The sequence below is a fragment of the Theropithecus gelada genome, chromosome 14 (assembly GCF_003255815.1).
Source record: "Theropithecus gelada isolate Dixy chromosome 14, Tgel_1.0, whole genome shotgun sequence".
Lineage (NCBI taxonomy): Eukaryota > Metazoa > Chordata > Mammalia > Primates > Cercopithecidae > Theropithecus > Theropithecus gelada.
The window spans coordinates 69,856,477-69,876,157 of NC_037682.1; the positions used below are offsets into that span (position 1 = coordinate 69,856,477).

A 19,681-nucleotide genomic window follows, 5' to 3' on the forward strand; every position below is an offset into this window, starting at 1 on the left:
ACCCCAAGAGTTCTTATCCTGCTACATTATGAAAGAAAGACTGTCAAAATCTTGGCAAAAGTTCCAAGAATCAGATAGGTTCTCAGAGACTCCCCAAATGCACACCTGGGTAAGAATTCGAGCCCACTTCGTAAACTGAAGCAGTTAATCATTCTATTAACCACATGCTTCTATAAAGAAGAGGGAGAGAATTTCAGAAAAATGAAAGGGCAAGCGCAAAGGCCAGAAACGGAGTGAACTTGGAATGTCTCCTTAATTTGGTGCAACCAGAGTAAAAAGTGCAAGTGTTGAAAATGATCCCAAGGCTAAGAAGTTCAGAGGGTATGAATGAAGGCTAGATGGATCTAAATTAACAAGGGCAGACACTCCAGGACTTCTCAATGCCTCCCCAGACCTCTTCCTGGTTACATCCAAACTTCTCTCTATGATCAGAGTAGAGACTGGATTGCTATCCTCCAGGAAGGGAAAGGTTTGCAGTCAGCCCAAGGCCAGAGCAATCCAGTGCACCTCAGATTTCAGCATGAGACCTAAGTGCAGCCTCAGCATCAGCAAGTACCAGCCATGTGGTAAGCACACACTCACATGACAACATGAGGGTCATGCAGCAGCCACCAGTGTAACTGTCATGAAACTAACACTGTTCTCTGATACCAGACTCCAGATGAATCTCCCACTCAGGATGGAATCAAGATAGGTACCTGTATCTGCTTTCCTGCCACACCCTCCCATTCCATCCCAGGTGGCAGACCACAACCAAAGCCCCAGTTGGCATAGCACTTTCAAGAAGCCAAATCCTGGTAAAAGCTGGATAAGGCTCAAGCCTATAATCCCAGCACTTTGGGAGGCCAAGGCAGGAGAATCAGTTAATCCCAGGAGTTTGAGACTAGCCTGGGCAACATAGTGAGACCCCGTCTCTACAAAAAAATAAAAATAAGTTAGCCGGGCGTATAGTCTCAGTTACTAGGGGGACTGAGGTGGGAGGACCACTTGAGCCCGAGATGATCACACCACTGCACTCCAGCCTGGGCGACAGAGGGAGACCCTGTCTCAAAAACAAACAACAACAACAACAACAACAAAAAACAAATAAATCCTGCTAAGATCAGAGGGAGTTGATGTAGGACTCAGCCCTACAGGGTCATTTTGCATTCCCTTACCAACATTTGATAAGAATGGCAATTCAAGGCAATGCCATAGGAGTAAAGCGGAGAAGAAAGAAAACAAGAGGGAGGGGAACTAGGGAGAGACAAGATCATCTAGGACAACTCAGGCAACTTATGCGTCATGACTGGAAGAATATATCTCCTAGGAGGTTTATATTCTTATTCTCATCTTAATGAGACGGGGAGGTAAAATAACTTTCTCAGGATCACACAGCAAAGGAGGCAGAATTTGAAACATGGTCTGTGACTCAGCTTCCTACATGGCAGCATCCTGCCTCCCACAGGAGAGGCCCCTCCCTGGTGGGGAGCTACTGAGGGATTGAAGGAGCTCCCTAAAAACTCCAGGCCCCACCACCTAGATTAGGAGAAAGTGCAAGCTCATTTACAATGAGACATATTTCAATTCAGTGCCCCAAACCGGAAGGGACATAGCACAGTGAGGGCTGGGAAGGGTGACTGCCAGCTTTAGCACTATCACTGATCAGCTATGTGGGCCTCCATTTGTGTATCTGTAAAATGAACCAGAGAATACCAATTCCCACTGCAGAGTTGGTCTAAAGATTAAATGAATTTTTATTGCACATTTAAAACCTTGTATTCAATTTTCATTATTTGTTGAGTGCCTACTACGTCAGGCACTAGAGACATATGCTACTAAAACACTGGAGATACAGAGGCAAAGACAAGCAAGTTCCCTGCTCTACAGGAGCCTACATCCTAATGGGAAAGTCAGTAAATAATTAAATGTGAAAACACATCTGACACCAGTACACACTATAATATATAAAGAATTAAAACAGGGATTTGTAATAGTGACTGGGTAGCAACCACTTAGAGGAGGTGATCTTGTTTTCTTGTTTCTGATGGTTTTTTTTTTTTTTAGTCAGGGTCTTGCTGTTAGCCAGGCTAGATTGTAGTGGCATGATCAGGGCTCCCTGCAGCCTTGACGCCCCCAGACTCAAGCAATCCTCCTACCTCAGCCTCCTGAGTAGCTAGGACTACAGGCACATGCCACCATGCCCAGTTAACTTTTTTATATATATTGTAGAAATAGGGTTGCCTTATATTGCCCATGCTGGTCTCAAACTCTTGGGCTCAAGCAATCCTCCCACCTCAGCCTCCCAAAGATTATAGGTACAAGCCACTGTGCCTGGCTGTGATCTTATATAAGTTAAAATTATTCAGGCTCAGGATCACCTGGCATTAACAAACAAGGAAGTCTGCAATGAACTAGGATACCTTAAGAGCAAATGGGGCCTAGGAGAAAGAACCTTGAGCTTGGGGGCAGATCAGCTGAGTTCTAACTCTGGCCTTGGCAATGACTTGCTGTGTGACCAGGGACAAGTAACTACCCTCTCAAGACCTTCCATGATCTTTTGAGCTATGGCATACTGTAATATGCTTTCCTGAGCCTTGTCCCTCCCAAAATGCTCCCACAGCATTTCCTTCCCCATATCCAGGATCCCTTCATTAGAAGATATTAGAATAAGGAATCTACTTTCCTGTGGGGCCAGTGGTTTGGCAAATAGTGCAAAAACATTCCAGGCAGCCATATTATGGAATGAGGAATGCTCAGGGAAGCACATCCTGGGCAGCAGAACCACTGGATGCTCCCTCAACTACACCAGGCCTACCGCCACCAGAACCTCAAAGGGGCTGCCCTGACATCCAACAGCTTTATAAAGTCATCACTACCCATCTAACACCCCGACAGAGGGAAACCATTAATAAAGGCCCGGCGCAGTGGCTCACGCCTGTAATCCCACTACTTTGGGAGGCCAAGGCGGGTGGATCACCTGAGGTCAGGAGTTCGAGACTAGCTTGGCCAACATGACGAAACCTTGTCTCTACTAAAATACAAAAAAATTAGCCAGGTGTAGTGATGCGCACCTGTAATCCCAGCTACTCGGGAGGCTGAGACAGGAGAATCGCCTGAACCCAGGAGGCAGAGGTTACAGTGAGCCGAGATCACACTACTGCACTCCAGCCTGGGCAAGAGCAAGACTCTGTCTCAAAATAATAATAATAATAGCCTTATAATTACGTATTTAAAAACACAGAGTGAAAGAAGATTCCAAAGGCATTCCCTATCTCTAAAATAAACCAAATTTGGTGGCATTAAACACCTCCAGTGATAGTGCTCCTGAATCATCTCCAATTATTTGGGAAACACCACTGAGGTCAATTCTGCCCCCTATTCTAGGTTCTGCAGACTGAGGTCTTCTTAAGTTTTTTAAAGCAGCCTTACTGGCTTGAAATGTAATCTCCTTTGTACTTGTATTCTCCCATTTTATTCTTATGGATTAAAAATCCTCAAAATTCAGACATAGAAGTTGGAGAACGAAAAAAATTTTTAAAAATCCTCACAACTAATTTGTAGATTGAGAATTATTATTGTCATTTGGAAGATGAAGAAAAAGACTCAGAAAGGGAGAGACTTGTCCAAGGTGACCAAGCAAGTCGGTGGCAGAGTTAGGATAAGAATATAGTCTCCTGGTGTCCAGACCAGGGCCCTTTCCATGAAACTCCATTCTATCATAATCGCCTGTATATCTTCTAACAGAATCTTATCTCTCATGCAATCAAAGCACTGTAGCAAATTAGCCCAAATATACCCAGTTTGGCTTATAAACTCATTAAGGAATCAAGTTCAATTCTTAGAAGGCCTGATGTATCCACATTTTTTTTTTTTCAAATTTTAAAAACCAAACGCTTAAGGGTAGGTGTGATCTCCAGCAGTATATTTTCCTGCCCACCCTGGCCCTGACTCCTTACCTGTCCAAGCAGTGTGGGAGAGGTAAACCTGAGTGATGAGCCGGTGCCGCCCTGGGCCAGGATTCCGGAAGTCTGCAGGCTTGGGGTGAATCATCTGAGCCTGGCCATCTGGATATAAGACCTAAAGGGTGACACAAATGAGAAAAAGAGACAGAAGCAAGAGGAGCATTTAACAAAATGGATGATGACATCTGTTGTGAACCTCAAAGCACAAGAAGAAAGATGACACCAACTTTCCTAAGACGGGGCCTTGAGGGGAGGTCAACACTGTAGACATCTCTATTCCCCTGATCCAGCATGAAGCAGTGTCCAGTAAACATTTCCTGAATTCATGGTGAATGAGTAATATGAACAGAGTGTCACTATTAAGTGCAAGGACAGGTAAGAACATTAATTCCGATTATGAAAAGTGTTCTCAGGCACCTTCACCAGAAGAGCACTCCCTCCCTGGCTCTGAATCACACCATGGCCCAGTATCCATCACCAACCACCAGTATTTGGAGTTATTTTATAACTGCATTCTCTCCACTAAATTTCAAGCAGCTAGGAAGTCATTTATCTCTCTTTCTACAAAGACACGGCTCAATGAAGGGTCCACTCAAATCATTGGCCAATTCTTTAAGTCTCACGAACTGCGACAGAGTTCTTTCCTCAGCATCCTGGGGGACCTCCCAGCTCCCTGTGTAGACAGCCTACTATACTGCAGCGTACAAAGGAACTACAGGAACAAATGAAGCTTATCCTAGGACCAGGACTTGCTCTATGTAAATATGCTTATGAAGGCAGACTAGGGAACCACACAGGTCTTCCAGTGTTGAAACTGTGGTCAATGTTGAAACTGTGGAAGACATGTCTCACCCACTTGCCATATAATCCTTCATCTCTCCTCAGGTCATGGGGCCTCCCCCTGATTCTACACTTTTCTTTCTTTTTTTTTTTTTTAAAGACAGGGTCTTACTCTGTCACCCAGGCTGGAGTGCAATGGCACGATCATAACTCATGGAAGCCTCAAACTCCTGGGTGCAAGTGATCTTCCTGCCTCAGCCTCCTGAGGAGTGGGGATTGCAGGCACGTGCCACAACACCAGGTAATTTTAAGCTTTTTTGTAGAGAAAAAAGTTTGCTCTGTTGCCCAGGCTGGTCTCCAACTCCTGACCTCAAGTGATCCTCCTGCCTCAGACTCCCAAAGTGTTGGAATTACTGGCGTGAGCAACTGTGCCGGGCCTACCCTTATTTCTTTTTCTTTTTTCTTTTCTTGAGACAGTCTCACTCTGTCACCCAAGCTGAAGTGCAGTGGCGCGATCTCAGCTCACTGCAACCTCTGCCTCCAGGTTCAAGTGATTCTCCTGCCTCAGCCTCTCAAGTAGCTGGGATTACAGGCACCCACCATCATGCCCGGCTAATTTTGTATCTTTAGTAGAGATGGGTTTTCACCATGTTGGCCAGGTTGGTCTCGAACTCCTGACCTCAGGTGATCCTCCTACTTCAGCCTCCCAAAGTGCTGGGATTACAGGTGTGAGCCACCATGCCTGGCCTACCCTTATTTCTTAAAGCTGCTACTCCCCACTCTAGTTCTAGGTTCCAAGCTCCCAAACCTACTATAGAAGAAAGATGCAGGTGTCTCAGTTTCCTGATCCTTATTATCTTTAAAGACAAGTGCTTGGGCTTCTTTTTTTTTTTTTTTTTTTTTTTAAGAAAATGAAGGGGAGGGCCGGGCACAGTGGCTCACACCTGTAATCCCAGCACTTTGGGAGGCTGAGCCAGGTGGATTACTTGAGGCCAGGAGTTCAAGACCAGTCTGGTCAACATGATGAAACCCCTTCTCTAATAAAAATACAAAAATTAGCTGGATGTGGTAGCATGTGCCTATAGTCCCAGCTACTTGGGATGCTGAAGCAGGGGAATCGCTTGGACCTGGGAGGTGGAGGTTGCAGTGAGCTGAGATCACTGCCACTGCACTCCAGCCTGGGTGACAGAGTGAGATTCTGTCTCAAAAAAAAAAAAAAAAAAAAAAGAAAAAGAAAGAAAAAGAAGGGCAGAGGAGGGCTGAAATAGCAATGATATTGGGAAAAACAAATGAACAGGGGCCACAATTTTTGTGTTCAGTGGGCATGGTGGCTTATGCCTATAATCCCAGCACTTTGGGGGGCAGAAGCGGAAGGATTGCTGGAAGACAGGAGTTTAAGACCAGACTGGGCAAAAAAGTAAGACCCCCCCAATCTCCACACACAAAAAATTAAAATTAGCCAGGTGTGATGGTGTGTATCTCTAGTTCCAGCTACTGAGGAGGCTGAGGCAGGAGGATCCCTTGGACACAGGAGTTTGAGGTGACCATGCCACTGCACTCCAGCCCAGGCAACAGACAGAGACCTTATCTCAAAAAAAAAAAAAAATTCCCAGCATTCTCAGCAAAACTGTCCTTGGTGAAAGGCCTTGACTGCTCTGTGAAATGGTTGCTGGAAGCCTTCTTTCATTTGTCTACTCCAAAAGTGGAGCTTAGAAACCTATGGCCCAAATAGGTCAGAGGAAGGAAATGGCCAGTATGAATGATTATCAGGTAGAATACAGTAACCTAGATTAGGCTTACAAAAGTGTTAATGAATGGAGTTCTGCAGGGTCTGCTTTAAAGAACAGATCTACAGTATTTTAATGGGGAATGTAATCTCAGTGTCATCTCTGAGGCATGTTTACTGCTATATCTTTATCAAGCACCTGAAGTAGTACCCAGAACAGAGGGATGATTCAGGGTGTGGTGACTGCACTGGATGGCACTTTCGAACCACTGGAACTGTCCCATGATGGGGCAGTGAGTTTCCCATCCCTCTACCTATAAGGTATCTAAAAAGTTTAGCCTTGCATGTGGTAGATGTGCTTTGAAGGGGTTTTTTTAGGAGACAGTCTAGGAGATGACCCTTAAATAACCTGCCTACAATCTCCTTCATGCTCAGTTGATCAGTGAAGTTATTTTCAGGGACAATGTAAAACAGTAGTTCTGCTGGTATCACGGACTACATATTAGAATCATCCATGAACTCTTAAACACGAGTGTCCGTGGGCCCTATTCTCAGGATTTTGATTTAGTTAATGTAGGCTGACACCTATTCATCTGTTCTTCTTAATGCTTTCTGAGTAATCCTACAGTGCAGTGAAGGTGGACAACCGGACAACCATTAATGTGGGGAAAAAAACACACACACCAAAAAAAACAAAAACAAAAAGACACTGCAATATGCAATACAACTTCACAGCTAGCTCAGAACTAGTTCTCTGCAGGTCTCATAATTTATAATAATTCCTGCTTGGAAGCCAGAAGGCCCGTTCCTCTACTGTCACCATAGCCAAAAAAGCATCATCTTCAAGGCCTGATTCATCCTTACCTCCTCCAGGAAGCCTTCTCTGCCTGTTCCAGCCTATTTTTCTGTCCCCTTATTGTACTTCCTGCCATTGCTTGCATCCCTGCTTTGACTCATATCCCTTCAGCCCTTCTCCCATATCCCTTGTGCCCTTCTCCTTTCCTTTCCTGAGCCTCCACCACACTCCAAATTGAGTACTCTAAAAGGTTTAGCCCTGCATGTGGTAGAGGTGCTTTGAAAGGGGTTTTTTAGGAGGCAGTCTAGGAGATGACCCATCCTGTGCATGTCTGCTCTCCAAACCCTGTTTTCTAATTGCCTGCCCATCTATGTATCTCTCACTGAAACTGCACACCCCGAAAGCAAGAACTGTGACATATTTACCTTGGCAACCACAGCACTTAGCACTTGCAATAGAGTAAACACAATTGCACAGATGGATGGAAGGAAGGATGAATGAGCGGACAGATGGATGAATGAAGTACTACCACTTCATTGTGAGGCTTAACTGCACTGTCTGAATTGATTAGTGTCTCTACTACATTTCTCACGTGTATCTATTACATCTATGTAACTTGGGAAAGAATATTTCCTAGTCATCGCCTTTTCCCATCCATAAATTTTATCTGCCAGCTCACTGACTCACAGCCTGAAAGGAACTTGTTTATTACAGTTTTCTGTAACAAAAGACCAAATCTTAACGTCACATTACAAGATTAGAAAAGGTCTTATCATTCAGTGAACCCTTACTGGGTCCTGGGGGCTTTAAATACATTATCTCTTTATGTCAACTCCTCCTGTTTGTTAGTTGTAGAATCTCAGACTCAGAGTTTAAAGTAACTTGCTCCAAACCACACTCAGCAGTGGTTGAGATTCAAGCCTAGGTTCTTTCCCATGGAGGCTCATTTCTTCTCCTGTTCCAGTTTCTGTCCCTCCGGTAGAGACTACAGGGGTACTAACATTAAATACTTCAACACAAGGTCAGTCTAGAAGCTCCATGAGGACCCACACTCGACAGACCTGGACCTTAACAGTGTTCTGAGGATCCTGCACATGCTCCAGGGTTGCATCAACATCCAGAGCCACCACCAACCCGGAGGTAAACCGCAAAGGGTTGTCTGACTCGCCCGCTGGCTCGATGATGGTGGCTGAGGCTTTGTGGATCTGTAAGCAAGAAGAAAATACTGTGATTCTAAAGCCAGGTCATTCCTGGATAAGAAAACACAATCTTTTTTCTGTCTCCTTATCTAATGAGTGGGCACGTGGGAGCCACTCAGAGGAAGAGCCTAGCCCAGCTGTTCCATTGGTCAAAGAAGATCACCAAGGTAAAGATTTTTGTCCGTCTGGACAGATTTGGCCTATAAGGGCCAAATAGACCCTGACCTGCTCTGGAAGTGGGAGATGCAGGAAGGCACTCTGTCGCAGCATGGTCTGTAGAATTTTGACCACTTCTGCAGGTTTAGATGTCATGAGTCGGGGCATAAGGTCAAGGAGTTTGTCCACAAAGCTGTCCTGCAAGTGGGGCAAATCAGCGATGAAATACCTAGAGGAACAAACAGAAGCAACTGACTCATTCAACTGTGTACTCATTCACCACAGGTTGGGCCCCAGACACCTACCAAACCCCGAAGCAGGAAGAATGATGAAGTGAGAGGACCTTGCAGTTTATGACCAAGACAGACTGGTACCTATACAAACATGCCTCACTCATGATCATCAGAAAGGCCTCTGTTTACTGATAACCATTATGTGCCAGGAATACTCTTAAGTGTTTTACATGATCTTATTTAAGTCCCAGCAATCCTATGCATTGTTAGAATTTTTATTTTCATATTATAGATTCATTAATTATTTTAACAAATACATTTTTAAGACCTACGAAGCGCCAAGCACTATTTCAGGTTCTGGAAACACAGTGAACAAAAGAGAACAAAATGATTGCTTCAATGGAGCTTGCATTCAAGTGGCAGAAACACTGAGACTCAGAGGGGATGATGCCACGTTGAGGCTCAGAAAAGTTAAGTACGTCACTTCTGGCTCGGACTGATCCAATTTTGTGTCTTGTGCCAGGGGACAGTCAAAAAATATCTCACTGAGGAGGTGATATCTATGCAGGAACTCAAAGGATGAATTAAGAACAACAGATGAAGAACTTTGGGGATTCAGAGCTATCATCTTCCCAAAAAATCTTTTCATCCCAACGGTGCAAAAACAGACTCTCTACTTTAAAGAATCTAAAGCCAAAAGTAAGGCATGAACTTATTTCAGATTCAAAACTAGAATTTTTTTTTTTTTCTTTTTGAGACGGAGTCTCGCACTGTTGCCCGGGCTGGTGTGCAATGGCATGATCTCAGCTCACTGGAACCTCCACCTCCCAGGTTCAAGCAATTCTTCTGCCTCAGCCTCCCGAGTAGCTGGGATTACAGGTGCCCACCACCATGCCCTGCTAATTTTTTGTATTTTTTAGTAGAGACGGGGTTTCACTATATTGGCCAGGCTGGTCTCGAACTCCTGACCTCATGATCCACCCACCTTGGCCTCCCAAAGTGCTGGGATTACAGGTGTGAGCCACCACACTCAGCCTCCAACTAGGATCTTAAAAAGCCAAGCTAGATGGTACAATTTGCTAGAGAGCATTACCTGCTGGTGAAGGTAGTGTTGCAACTCAGCCCTATAAGAAGCTGTCATCATCCAAATGACAAGTACAGAGTCATAAAAACCTCAGGTTTGGTAAACTTCATGAGGGCAGAGACGATGAGTGGAAGAAATGAAACAGACTTCATCAGTGCTTTAAGATCCTATGTCTTCTCCCAGTATTATTCTGCCAGCATACCAAAAGTCTGGTCATTCCCTCGACTCCTATTTCTTCATCAAGCTTTCTATTCAACTACTGCATGTGCTTTAATGGATTCATTCCATATAAAATTCTGAAAAAATACATGTATTCTACAAAATAAAATTTACCTACAGAATTACAAAACAATTGTTTGTAGATTATAGAGAAATATGCAAGTGTAAGAGTAGTGTGGGCCTGGTGCAGTGGTTTACACCTGTAATCCCAATACTTTGGGAGGCAGAGGCAGGAGGATCTCTTGAAGCTAGGAGTTTGAGACCAGCCTGAGCAACACAGCAAGACTCCATCTCTAAAAAAATACATTAAAAATTATCTGGGCATGGTGGCACATGCCTGTAGTCCTAGCTACTCAGGAGTCTGAGGTGGGATGATAGCTTTAGCCCAGGAGTTCAAGGGTGCAGTGAGCTGTGCCAGCCTGGGTGACAGAGTGAGACCCTGTCTCAAAAAATAATAATGAGGTCAGATGCGGTGGTGGCTCACACCTATAATCCCAGCACTTTGGGAAGCCAAGGCAGGCAGATCACTTGAGGTCAGGAGTTAGAGACCAGCCTGGCCAACATGATGAAACCCCACCTCTACTAAAATTACAAAAATTAGCCGGGTGTGGTGGCAGGTGCCTGTAGTCCCAATTACTTGGGAGGCTGAGGCAGAAGAATCACTTGAACCCAGGAGGCGTAGGCTGCAGTGAGCCAAGATTGCGTCACTGCACTCCAGCCTGGGCGACAGAGCAAGACTCTGTCTTAAATAAATAAGTAAATAAGAATGGTGTGAACGAACAGTGGTGAAAAAAACAGATGACTAATGATTTTTTTCAACAAACGTTATTTACACGTTTTCTTCATATTTTTATGGCCTAGCTGAGTGCTAAATGCAAGTGATTCCTGGTAGGTTTAGTTTTGAAGCTCTAACTTCAAAGAAGTTTCTACAACATTAAGGAAAAAAAACCAAATTAGGGTTTTTTTCCTAATTTAAGGTTAACGACATGGCCACAGATGATAGCTTGGCTGCACTAGCTATACCAAGGAATGTGATTTGTGATTGTTCCTATTGCCTGCAAGTGCTATTCTCCGTGTAACCAACATTTAATAAGCCAGAAGAGTTATAAAATACTTACCTCTGAAAAAAGTCCACTTCTTGTAAAAATTTTTCGCACATCCCAAATAAGGGATCAAGTCTGTAGAAAAGAAATGTAAAAGGATTTGCTTGTGAAATCTGCAAACTGAGGAGGACCAAAAGTCCCAGAAACCTGAGCCTAAATTAAAGGAAAATTAGCATATTACACTGTAAAAATGATCTCTAAAAGTAACAGAAGACTCCTAATGGACCTGGTGGAAACACCTGTCAGGATCCCAAGACCTGATTAAACCACTGCAGTGCCCATTAAGCTCAAAGAATATTAAAAATCAAAGACTATCACAGGCTACACTTGGCACTAGACTCACTACGAATACAGGAGAGAAGCATAGCATGTGGGCAGTACAGTGTCAAGTTCCCCTTCTGCGGGAGTCCTGGCTTCATTAGCATCTCAGCTAGTATGGTCTCTATACCTACCTGATTTAGAGCTCATCTCCTTGCACATGAGCTGTCAGCATTGGGATGAAAGCTCCCAGATAGCTGTGTGGACTGCTAAAAGATCTATCCAGTTTCAAGAATCATTGCACTCAATGAAGCCTACAGCCATTGTATCTGCATTTTGAAACTACTTTATTTATATTTCCTTCTGGTCTACATGCAGTTTACTCAGAGATCATTTTTTCCATAGCGGTATAGCCTACTAATGTAGTTGACACTGTAAAGGCTCCAAGAAACATACCTAAAAAGTTGAGTAAATTCTTACGCAAGAGGGGAAAAGGTTTTGTTACTACTTTGCCCACGGACACAGATGGTGTTCCTTCCTCTCTACCTTGATTTATTTGGCCTCACAGTACTTGAGAACATTTCATTTCAGGAAAAAGTTATTGCATACCTAAATAATCCAGGCAACATGCTAGGTCCATATGACTTACTAAGTTTTGACCTTTGTATGTTTTCTTCCTATTTCTTGTATGTAATTTCTGCATGAAACTTCCCACTTGTTTTCTTTAATATTTTATTCATTGGAGGAATAAAGTTCCCACTGAGATAAAACAAGTACTCTTTCCTTATATAAAAATATGTAAGAGAATCATGTCAAGGTTTAGTCTTTTTATTAAAATATAGTCTCCTTGGCTGGGCGCGGTGGCTCAAGCCTGTAATCCCAGCACTTTGGGAGGCCGAGATGGGCGGATCAGGAGGTCAGGAGATCGAGATCATCCTGGCTAACACGGTGAAACCCTGTCTCTACTAAAAAATAAAAACTAGCCGGGCGAGGTGGCGGGCGCCTGTAGTCTCAGCTACTCAGGAGGCTGAGGCAGGAGAATGGCGTAAACCCGGGAAGCGGAGCTTGCAGTGAGCTGAGATCCGGCCACTGCACTCCAGCCTGGGCGACAGAGCGAGACTCCGTCTCAAAAAAAAATAAAATAAAAACAAAATAAAATAGTCTCCATGAGTAGACTTTGTATCCTTCATCATATATTTCCTAGCACAGGCAGCATTCAATAAGTATTTGCTGAATGAACAAAAAATGGGGGCGAGGGTAGATGGCAAATGGAAACCTACTCTGGAAGCAACATTCATTCTAATTATTTTCCTTGAAAAAAAAAAAAAAGGTGCACTTGAAAGTTTTTAAACTAATCTTCTACCAGAAATGGAAGTGAAATTTCACAGTGAGGTCACCCACCAAAGACCACAAGGAGTAAGAGGGCTAGAAGGGAGAATTCCAGCCAAGCAGGGGCACAAAGGAAAGCAATTTGGCCAAGCAGTGACATTTCCTTATTTATTTCCCTGATTATATAGAGAATCATCTTGGAGAGACTCCAGGCAGTAAAATACAAAAAGATTTGGGAACTCTCCCCAAACGTCAAAAAACACCAGGCATCCTCTTCAACATGCCATATATATGAAGTAGGCCTCTAATACTAAGAACTCCTACTTCTCCTTTGGTGTGAGGAAAGGAAAGCTATGAAAGTAAGGCTCACTCGGGGCTAACAATCATTAAAGAAGAATACAAATTACCAATTTAAACTAGTCTAGACTTTCATTTTAAGTATGCAAAGACAATGGAAAATGACTAGGTGTTGTAAACGACAATCAGGAGCTGTAAATAAGACCGAGCAGTTCTCAAAAACAGTTAAGGCAAGAAAGCACAGAAAACTTTTTTAAAAATTCTAATCAACAACCTCGGTGAGAGTTAACAGGGATTTAAAAGGATATTACACTGACAAAGCAAGAGAAACTGCTACAGAAACAGCAGATGAGAAGATGAGAAGCTATACAGCAGAAAAAAAAAAAAAGGAAAAAAATAGTAGAGAAGCACACTTGGAAATAAAACACATAATAATGAAATCAAAGTCAACAGTTCAGAACAGTGGAATCGACAACAATGTAAACTGAAATGATAAACTAAAAAGAGCATATTAAAGAATTTACTGGCCAGGTGCGGTGGCTCACGCCTGTAATTCCAACACTTTGGGAGGCTGAGGTGGGCGGATCACCCGAGGTCAGAAGTTCAAGACCAGACTGACCAAACATGGAAAAACCCCGTCTCTACTAAAAATACAAAATTAGCCGGGTATGGTGGCGCATGCCTGTAATCCCAGCTACTTGGGAGGCTGAGGCAGGAGAATTGCTTGAACCTGGGAGGTGGAGGTTGCAGGGAGCTGAGATTGTGCCATTACACTCCAGCCAGGGCATCAAGAGCAAAACTCTTGTCTCAAAAAAAAAAAAAAAAAAAAAGAATTTACTCAGAATATAGAATAGAAAAACAAAGAAATTGAAATTACAAAAGGAAAGGTATAGGAAAAACAGATCCAGAAAATCCAATGTTCAGTGTGACAGACTAAAGTGTATACAAGAAGTAAAGAAATAATGGAGGAAAAAGAAAATCCCTGAGCTAAAAACAGCTGATACTTCAAACTCCCACTGAAGATCAGCAAGAATATTGAAAGAAAACACATACCTAGACATATCCTGGTGAAATTAAAGAAAGAAAATTTTAAAGGTGTCAGCATGAAAAATAAGCTGTAGGGAAGAGAACCAGACTGACATAAGACATCCAACTGTAACATTAAATACTAAAAGGGAACGAACATAGCAGAGGCAGAGAGTCTCTATGAACCTATTCTGGTTTGGCAGGGGTTGCCCAATAAAATAAATAAATAAAGGCACCATAGCAATATGGAAATATGGGAAAAGAATTCCATTTATGTATGAGAGCAAAGGAATTTAAAAAGCGACGGAGAACAGTGGTGGCAAAGCTGGAGCTAAACTTATAAAGATTATAAGTGGTGGCTCACGTCTGTAATCCTAGCACTTTGGGAGGCCGAGGTGGGAGGATCCTTTGAGTTCAGGAGTTCAAGACTGGCCTGGGCAACACAGTGAAACCATGTTTCTATTATTTTTAAAAATAAAAAATACTTTATAAAAAAATTAAAAATAAAAATAAACAAAGATATAGAAAGATTATGTACTTACAACTTTAAAAGATTATATTTATAAACATAAAAATTAATACAAGCTACATTATAAAAACATAATCAGCTGAAACAAACTTCCAAGTTATTATTTTTTTATTATTTTATTATTATTATTATTTTGAGACGGAGTCTCGCTCTGTTGCCCAGGCTGGAGTGCAGTGGCGCGATCTCAGCTCACTGCAAGCTCCACCTCCTGGTTTCAAGCCATTCTCCTGCCTTAGCCTCCCGAGTAGCTGGGATTACAGGTGCCCACCACCACACCCAGCTAATTTTTTTTGTATTTTTAGTAGAGACGGGGTTTCACCATGTTAGCCAGGATGGTCTCAATCTCCTGACCTCATGATCCGCCCACCTCGGCCTCCAAAAGTGCTGGGATTACAGGCGTGAGCCACCACACCCGGCCATATTTTTATTATTTTTAAGAGATAGGGTCTTGTTCTGTTGCCCAAGTTGGAGTACAATGGCATGATCATGGCTCATTGCAGCCTGGAACTCCTGGGCTCAAGGGATCCTCCCAACTCAGCCTCCCAAGTAAATAGGACCACAGGATGCACACTACCCATGTCCAGCTAATTTTTCATTTTCATTTTTTAGAGACAGGGTCTCACTATGTTGCTTAAGCTGGGGTCAAACTCCTGGCTGGGCTCAAGCAATCCTCCTGCTTTGGCCTCCTAAAGTCTGGGATTACAGGCATGAGCCAGTGCATCTAGCCCAAATTGTTATTATTATTTAGACCTTAACTGGCCTAAATTATTATTATTATTTTTTGAGATGGCGTCTCTATCGCCCAGGCTGGAGTGCAGTGCCATGATCTTGGCTCACTGCAACCTCCGCCTCCTGGGTTCAAGCAATTTTCTGCCTCAGCCTCCCGAGTAGCTGGGATTACAGGCGCCCACCACCACGCCTGGCTAACTTTTGTGTATTTTTAGTAGAGATGGGGTTTCACCATCTTGGCCAGGCTGGTCTTGAACTCCTGACCTCGTGATCCACCTGCCTCAGCCTCCCAAAGTGCTGGGATTACAGGCGTGAGCCACCACGCCCAGCTAACTGGCCCAAATTATTTAAGCAGTAAGAGACAAACAAAAGCATACTAAAATCTTCATCTTGATCTTAGATCATCTTGATCTCTTAGATCTCTTAGATCATCTTAATCTTAGAGAGGTGACCATAAATTCTGTTTAACTTTTTATGCTGATAAATGTAAGTTCAGTATGTTCATTAAAAATATAAGTAATAACAGTATTACTAAAACTAATATTAGTTAACATGTATCAAGTATTTATAATGGACATGACAGACACCATTTTAAAGACTTTGCCTGTAATAATCCAACCAGGGGCAGTGGCTCACACCTGTAATCCCAGCACTTTGTGAGGCCAAGACAGGTGGCTCACTTGAGGCCAGGAATTTGAGACCAGCATGGCCAACATGGTGAAACCCCATCTCTCCTAAAAATACAAAAAATTAGCTGGGCGTGGTGATGCATGCCTGTAGTCCCAGCTACTTGGGAGGCTGAGGCATGAGAGTTGCTTGGACCCGGGAGGCAGAGGTTGCAGTGAGTTGAGGTAGCGCCACTGCACTCCAGCCTGGGTAATAGAGCAAGACTCTGTCTCATAAACAAATAAAATAAATAAATAAATATATAGTTTTGCATATAATAATTTAATAACCCTTACAATAACCCTGTGAGGAAGAGGTAGGTACTACTATAATCTCAATTTAACTTATGAGAACAAACTGAGGCCAAGAAGTGTTAAGTAACTTGTCCAAGGGTTACTTAGTTTGCAAATGGTAAAGTCAAGATCTGAAGCCAAGCAGTGTGATACCACAGCCCTCTTAACCAGTATGTTCTACTGTCTCTCACTTGAAGAGTTTAGAATTAGGGTGCATAATTTTCAAACCCCTGGAGGAAAAAAGAAAACAATCCAGCAAAACTCAGAAAGAAAAAAACAGCAGGAATGCATACAAATGAAAAATATAGGCTGGGTGCGGTGGCTCACGCCTGTAATCCCAGCACTTTGGGAGGCCAAGGCAGGTGGATCACCTGAGCTCAGGAGTTCGAGACTAGTCTGGCTAACATGGTGAAACCCTGTCTCTACTAAAAATACAAAAATTAGCTGGGCATGGTGTTGCATGCCTGTAATCCCAGCTGCTTGGGAGGCTGAGGCAGGAGAATCGCTTGAACCCGGGAGGAGGAGCTGAGATCGGACCACTGCACTCCAGCCTGGGTGACAGAGCAAGACTTTATCTAAAAGAAAAAAAAAAAAAAAAGAAAAATATAAAATATTATAGCCTGAGTAAAGACCTAAAAACATTAGTATCTTTATATAATGACATGACAAGATAAGTATATTATAATGTTGGGTGAAAGGAATAGGAGGCAGAACAGCAAAGAATGGTATGATCCCCTTTATGATATCGTACACACCTTTATAATCTATGTTTATATGGTTTGGGAAAATCTGGAAGTATACACATGAAATACTGGCAGTTGTTTTAGAAGTGGTAGATTACCAGGGAACTTTCACTTACCCTGTAATATTTTAATTTTTGTAACAATTATACATAAACTAAAAAAAACTTTTTTTAAAAAAAAGTATAGATGCCATCACAAGCACCTTTGTTTTTTCAGCTGTAACTGGCACATAGTAGGGATTAAACATTTGTTAAATGAATATATGATACCTTTTTTTTTTTTTAATGACAGAGTCTCGCTCTGTCGCCCAGGCTGGAGTGTAGTGGCGTGATTTCAGCTCACTGCAACCTCCGCCTCCCAGATTTAGAGATTCTCCTGCCTCAGCCTCCCGAGTAGCTGAGATTACTGGTGTGTGCCACCACGCCCAGCTAATTTTATGTATTTTTAGTAGAGACAGGGTTTCACCATGTTAGCCAGGATGCTCTCGATGTCCTGACCTTGTGATCTGCCCACCTTGGCCTCCCAAAGTGCTGGGATTACAGGTGTGAGCCACCGCACCCGGTCATATATTAATATCTTTATGATTAAATGATTCTCTGACTTTATGAGGTCACTATCAAGATAAGTGAAAAAATAAAATATTTTATTTTTCAGGATATCATTTCTGACCTAGTATATTTCTGTGTTTAAACATTCATATTTATATCTCTATGCCACTTTTCTTGTTAACACAGTGGCTTGACGGAGCGTCAAACCTGTCTGTGAGCTGGCAATGAGTCACCTAAGTATTTTTTGTATCAAATCTATGATGCCATTATTCTTAAGATGCACCTTTATTTTATGAAATAGTGAGAAACAAAAAACACTATGGGGACACCATCAAAATATCTGATTTCAGAGAAGTTACAATAATAAAAAATGTGTATCTTGGAATCAGTGAAATGTGGCAATTCCAGTTATCTGAAAGTCTTACAGCTATAATTACACTGAGCTCTTATTACGTATCAAGTACCATGCTAAGTATTTTTACATGTATTATCTCATTTATTCTTCACAGAAATGCCATGAGATAGATGCTATCTTCATTTTCATTTTGTACAGGGAAACAAGGTACAGAAAGGCTCATCACCAAACAACTAGTAAGTAGATAAAGCAAGATTTGAACGAAGTAGTCTGACTTCCCAGCACATCCTCTTAATTTATCCTTTCTGCTTGACAAAAAGCTTATTAGTCCCTTCAGAACAGAAAAATGGTCCCTGACAATAAATTCTTAAGGAAATCTATCAAGTAGGAGGATACAGAATGTCCTTATTGCCAGATAAAGTCCTGTGTTGTGCTATATGTAATGGAGAGTCACCAGAGGGTTTTTAGCAAGGGAGAGACACAACTGGATTTCCAAGGGTCTAATGTGACCCAACAACAGAATCTGTAATATCTGAAAAAAAATGAATAGATCACACATTCCTTAGCTCGTCTTTCCTAAATCTCATTTTACTTATCATTAACTTTCGTGTGATGTCTGAATGCATTTGAAGTATCTTTGAAAGGAACATGCCACATATTTTGGCCAACCCCACATCTTACCCTCGTGTAGTTCGTGCTGTTACTATAAGCTGCAAAGCTTTGGCCTGCAGTCTCATGTGATGTATAATCACCACCTGCTTATTCTCCACACCACTGTACATAAACTCCATTTTGTAAGTCTCTTCCATAATCTATAAAGAAAAGATAATTAACAATCAATAAAAATATCATAGTCTTACTTGAAAGCAGCATAGAATTCTACTGTTAAATGACCTTAGGTAAAACTCTGAACTGAGATTTTACATCCCTATGCTTTTAAGTGTTGAAAGAAATTAGTATAGTATGCCTTGTGAAAAGAGAATAAATTATTTTGCCTATTTAAAAAGAAGACTGACCTGGTAATAAAATCATCTTAGTTGATGATGTGAAGATAAGAAAGCTTAATCACTAAGCAAACTGCAAAGCACTGAAAGCACCGCTTGTTACCCTAAACGAAGCCCACTCTGCTGTGGGAACAAATTAATATGTATTATGTATGGAAACCCAATCCCCAGGAAGTCCTCAAGAATTCAGCATCAGGAACTATTAACCAGATGTTAGTTATCCTGACAGACTGTTCTATGGGCCTGGTCTGAGGGAGTTTGGGACAGAAATAAGTGCAAGAAAACATTGTCTATGACCCCAGATCAAGTCCACGATCTTGCTCGGTTCTATCCAAATAAGCTACTTTCATCAAAATGATGCTTCTCTTTCCCTTCTGTGCTTGCCTCCCAGTGAACACTCTGGGGTCACAGAAATGACTCCAGATTCTCTTACAATTGGCAGTAAGACAAGTTAAATTACATGAGTGTCTCGATCCCTTTCTGTAAACAGGGAAGAAACAGTACCAATATCATGAAGTTTCAAGTATCAAATCGAGCATGCAACGTGTTTATCACAGTATCTGGTAAACAGCAATGGTAATTCCTTTCCTCTTTTCCTTCCAAATTATTGCTCCCATCCTTCCAATATGGCTCAATTATTGGGTTCTAGTCATTAAATTCTACT

At 42.3% G+C, this 19,681-nt stretch overlaps 1 protein-coding gene across 1 annotated transcript in view; it reads right to left on the reverse strand.

The window, feature by feature from the left end:
* Positions 1-19,681, reverse strand: part of INTS4 (integrator complex subunit 4) — a 110,643-nt gene that overhangs the window by 1,239 nt on the left and 89,723 nt on the right. The window contains exons 18-22 of the mRNA XM_025357625.1: positions 18,695-18,825; positions 11,256-11,315; positions 8,671-8,830; positions 8,308-8,451; positions 3,939-4,059 (exon numbers count right to left, since the gene is read on the reverse strand). Coding sequence (XP_025213410.1) covers positions 3,939-4,059; positions 8,308-8,451; positions 8,671-8,830; positions 11,256-11,315; positions 18,695-18,825 — 616 coding nt within the window. The remainder of the gene's footprint in view (positions 1-3,938; positions 4,060-8,307; positions 8,452-8,670; positions 8,831-11,255; positions 11,316-18,694; positions 18,826-19,681) is intronic.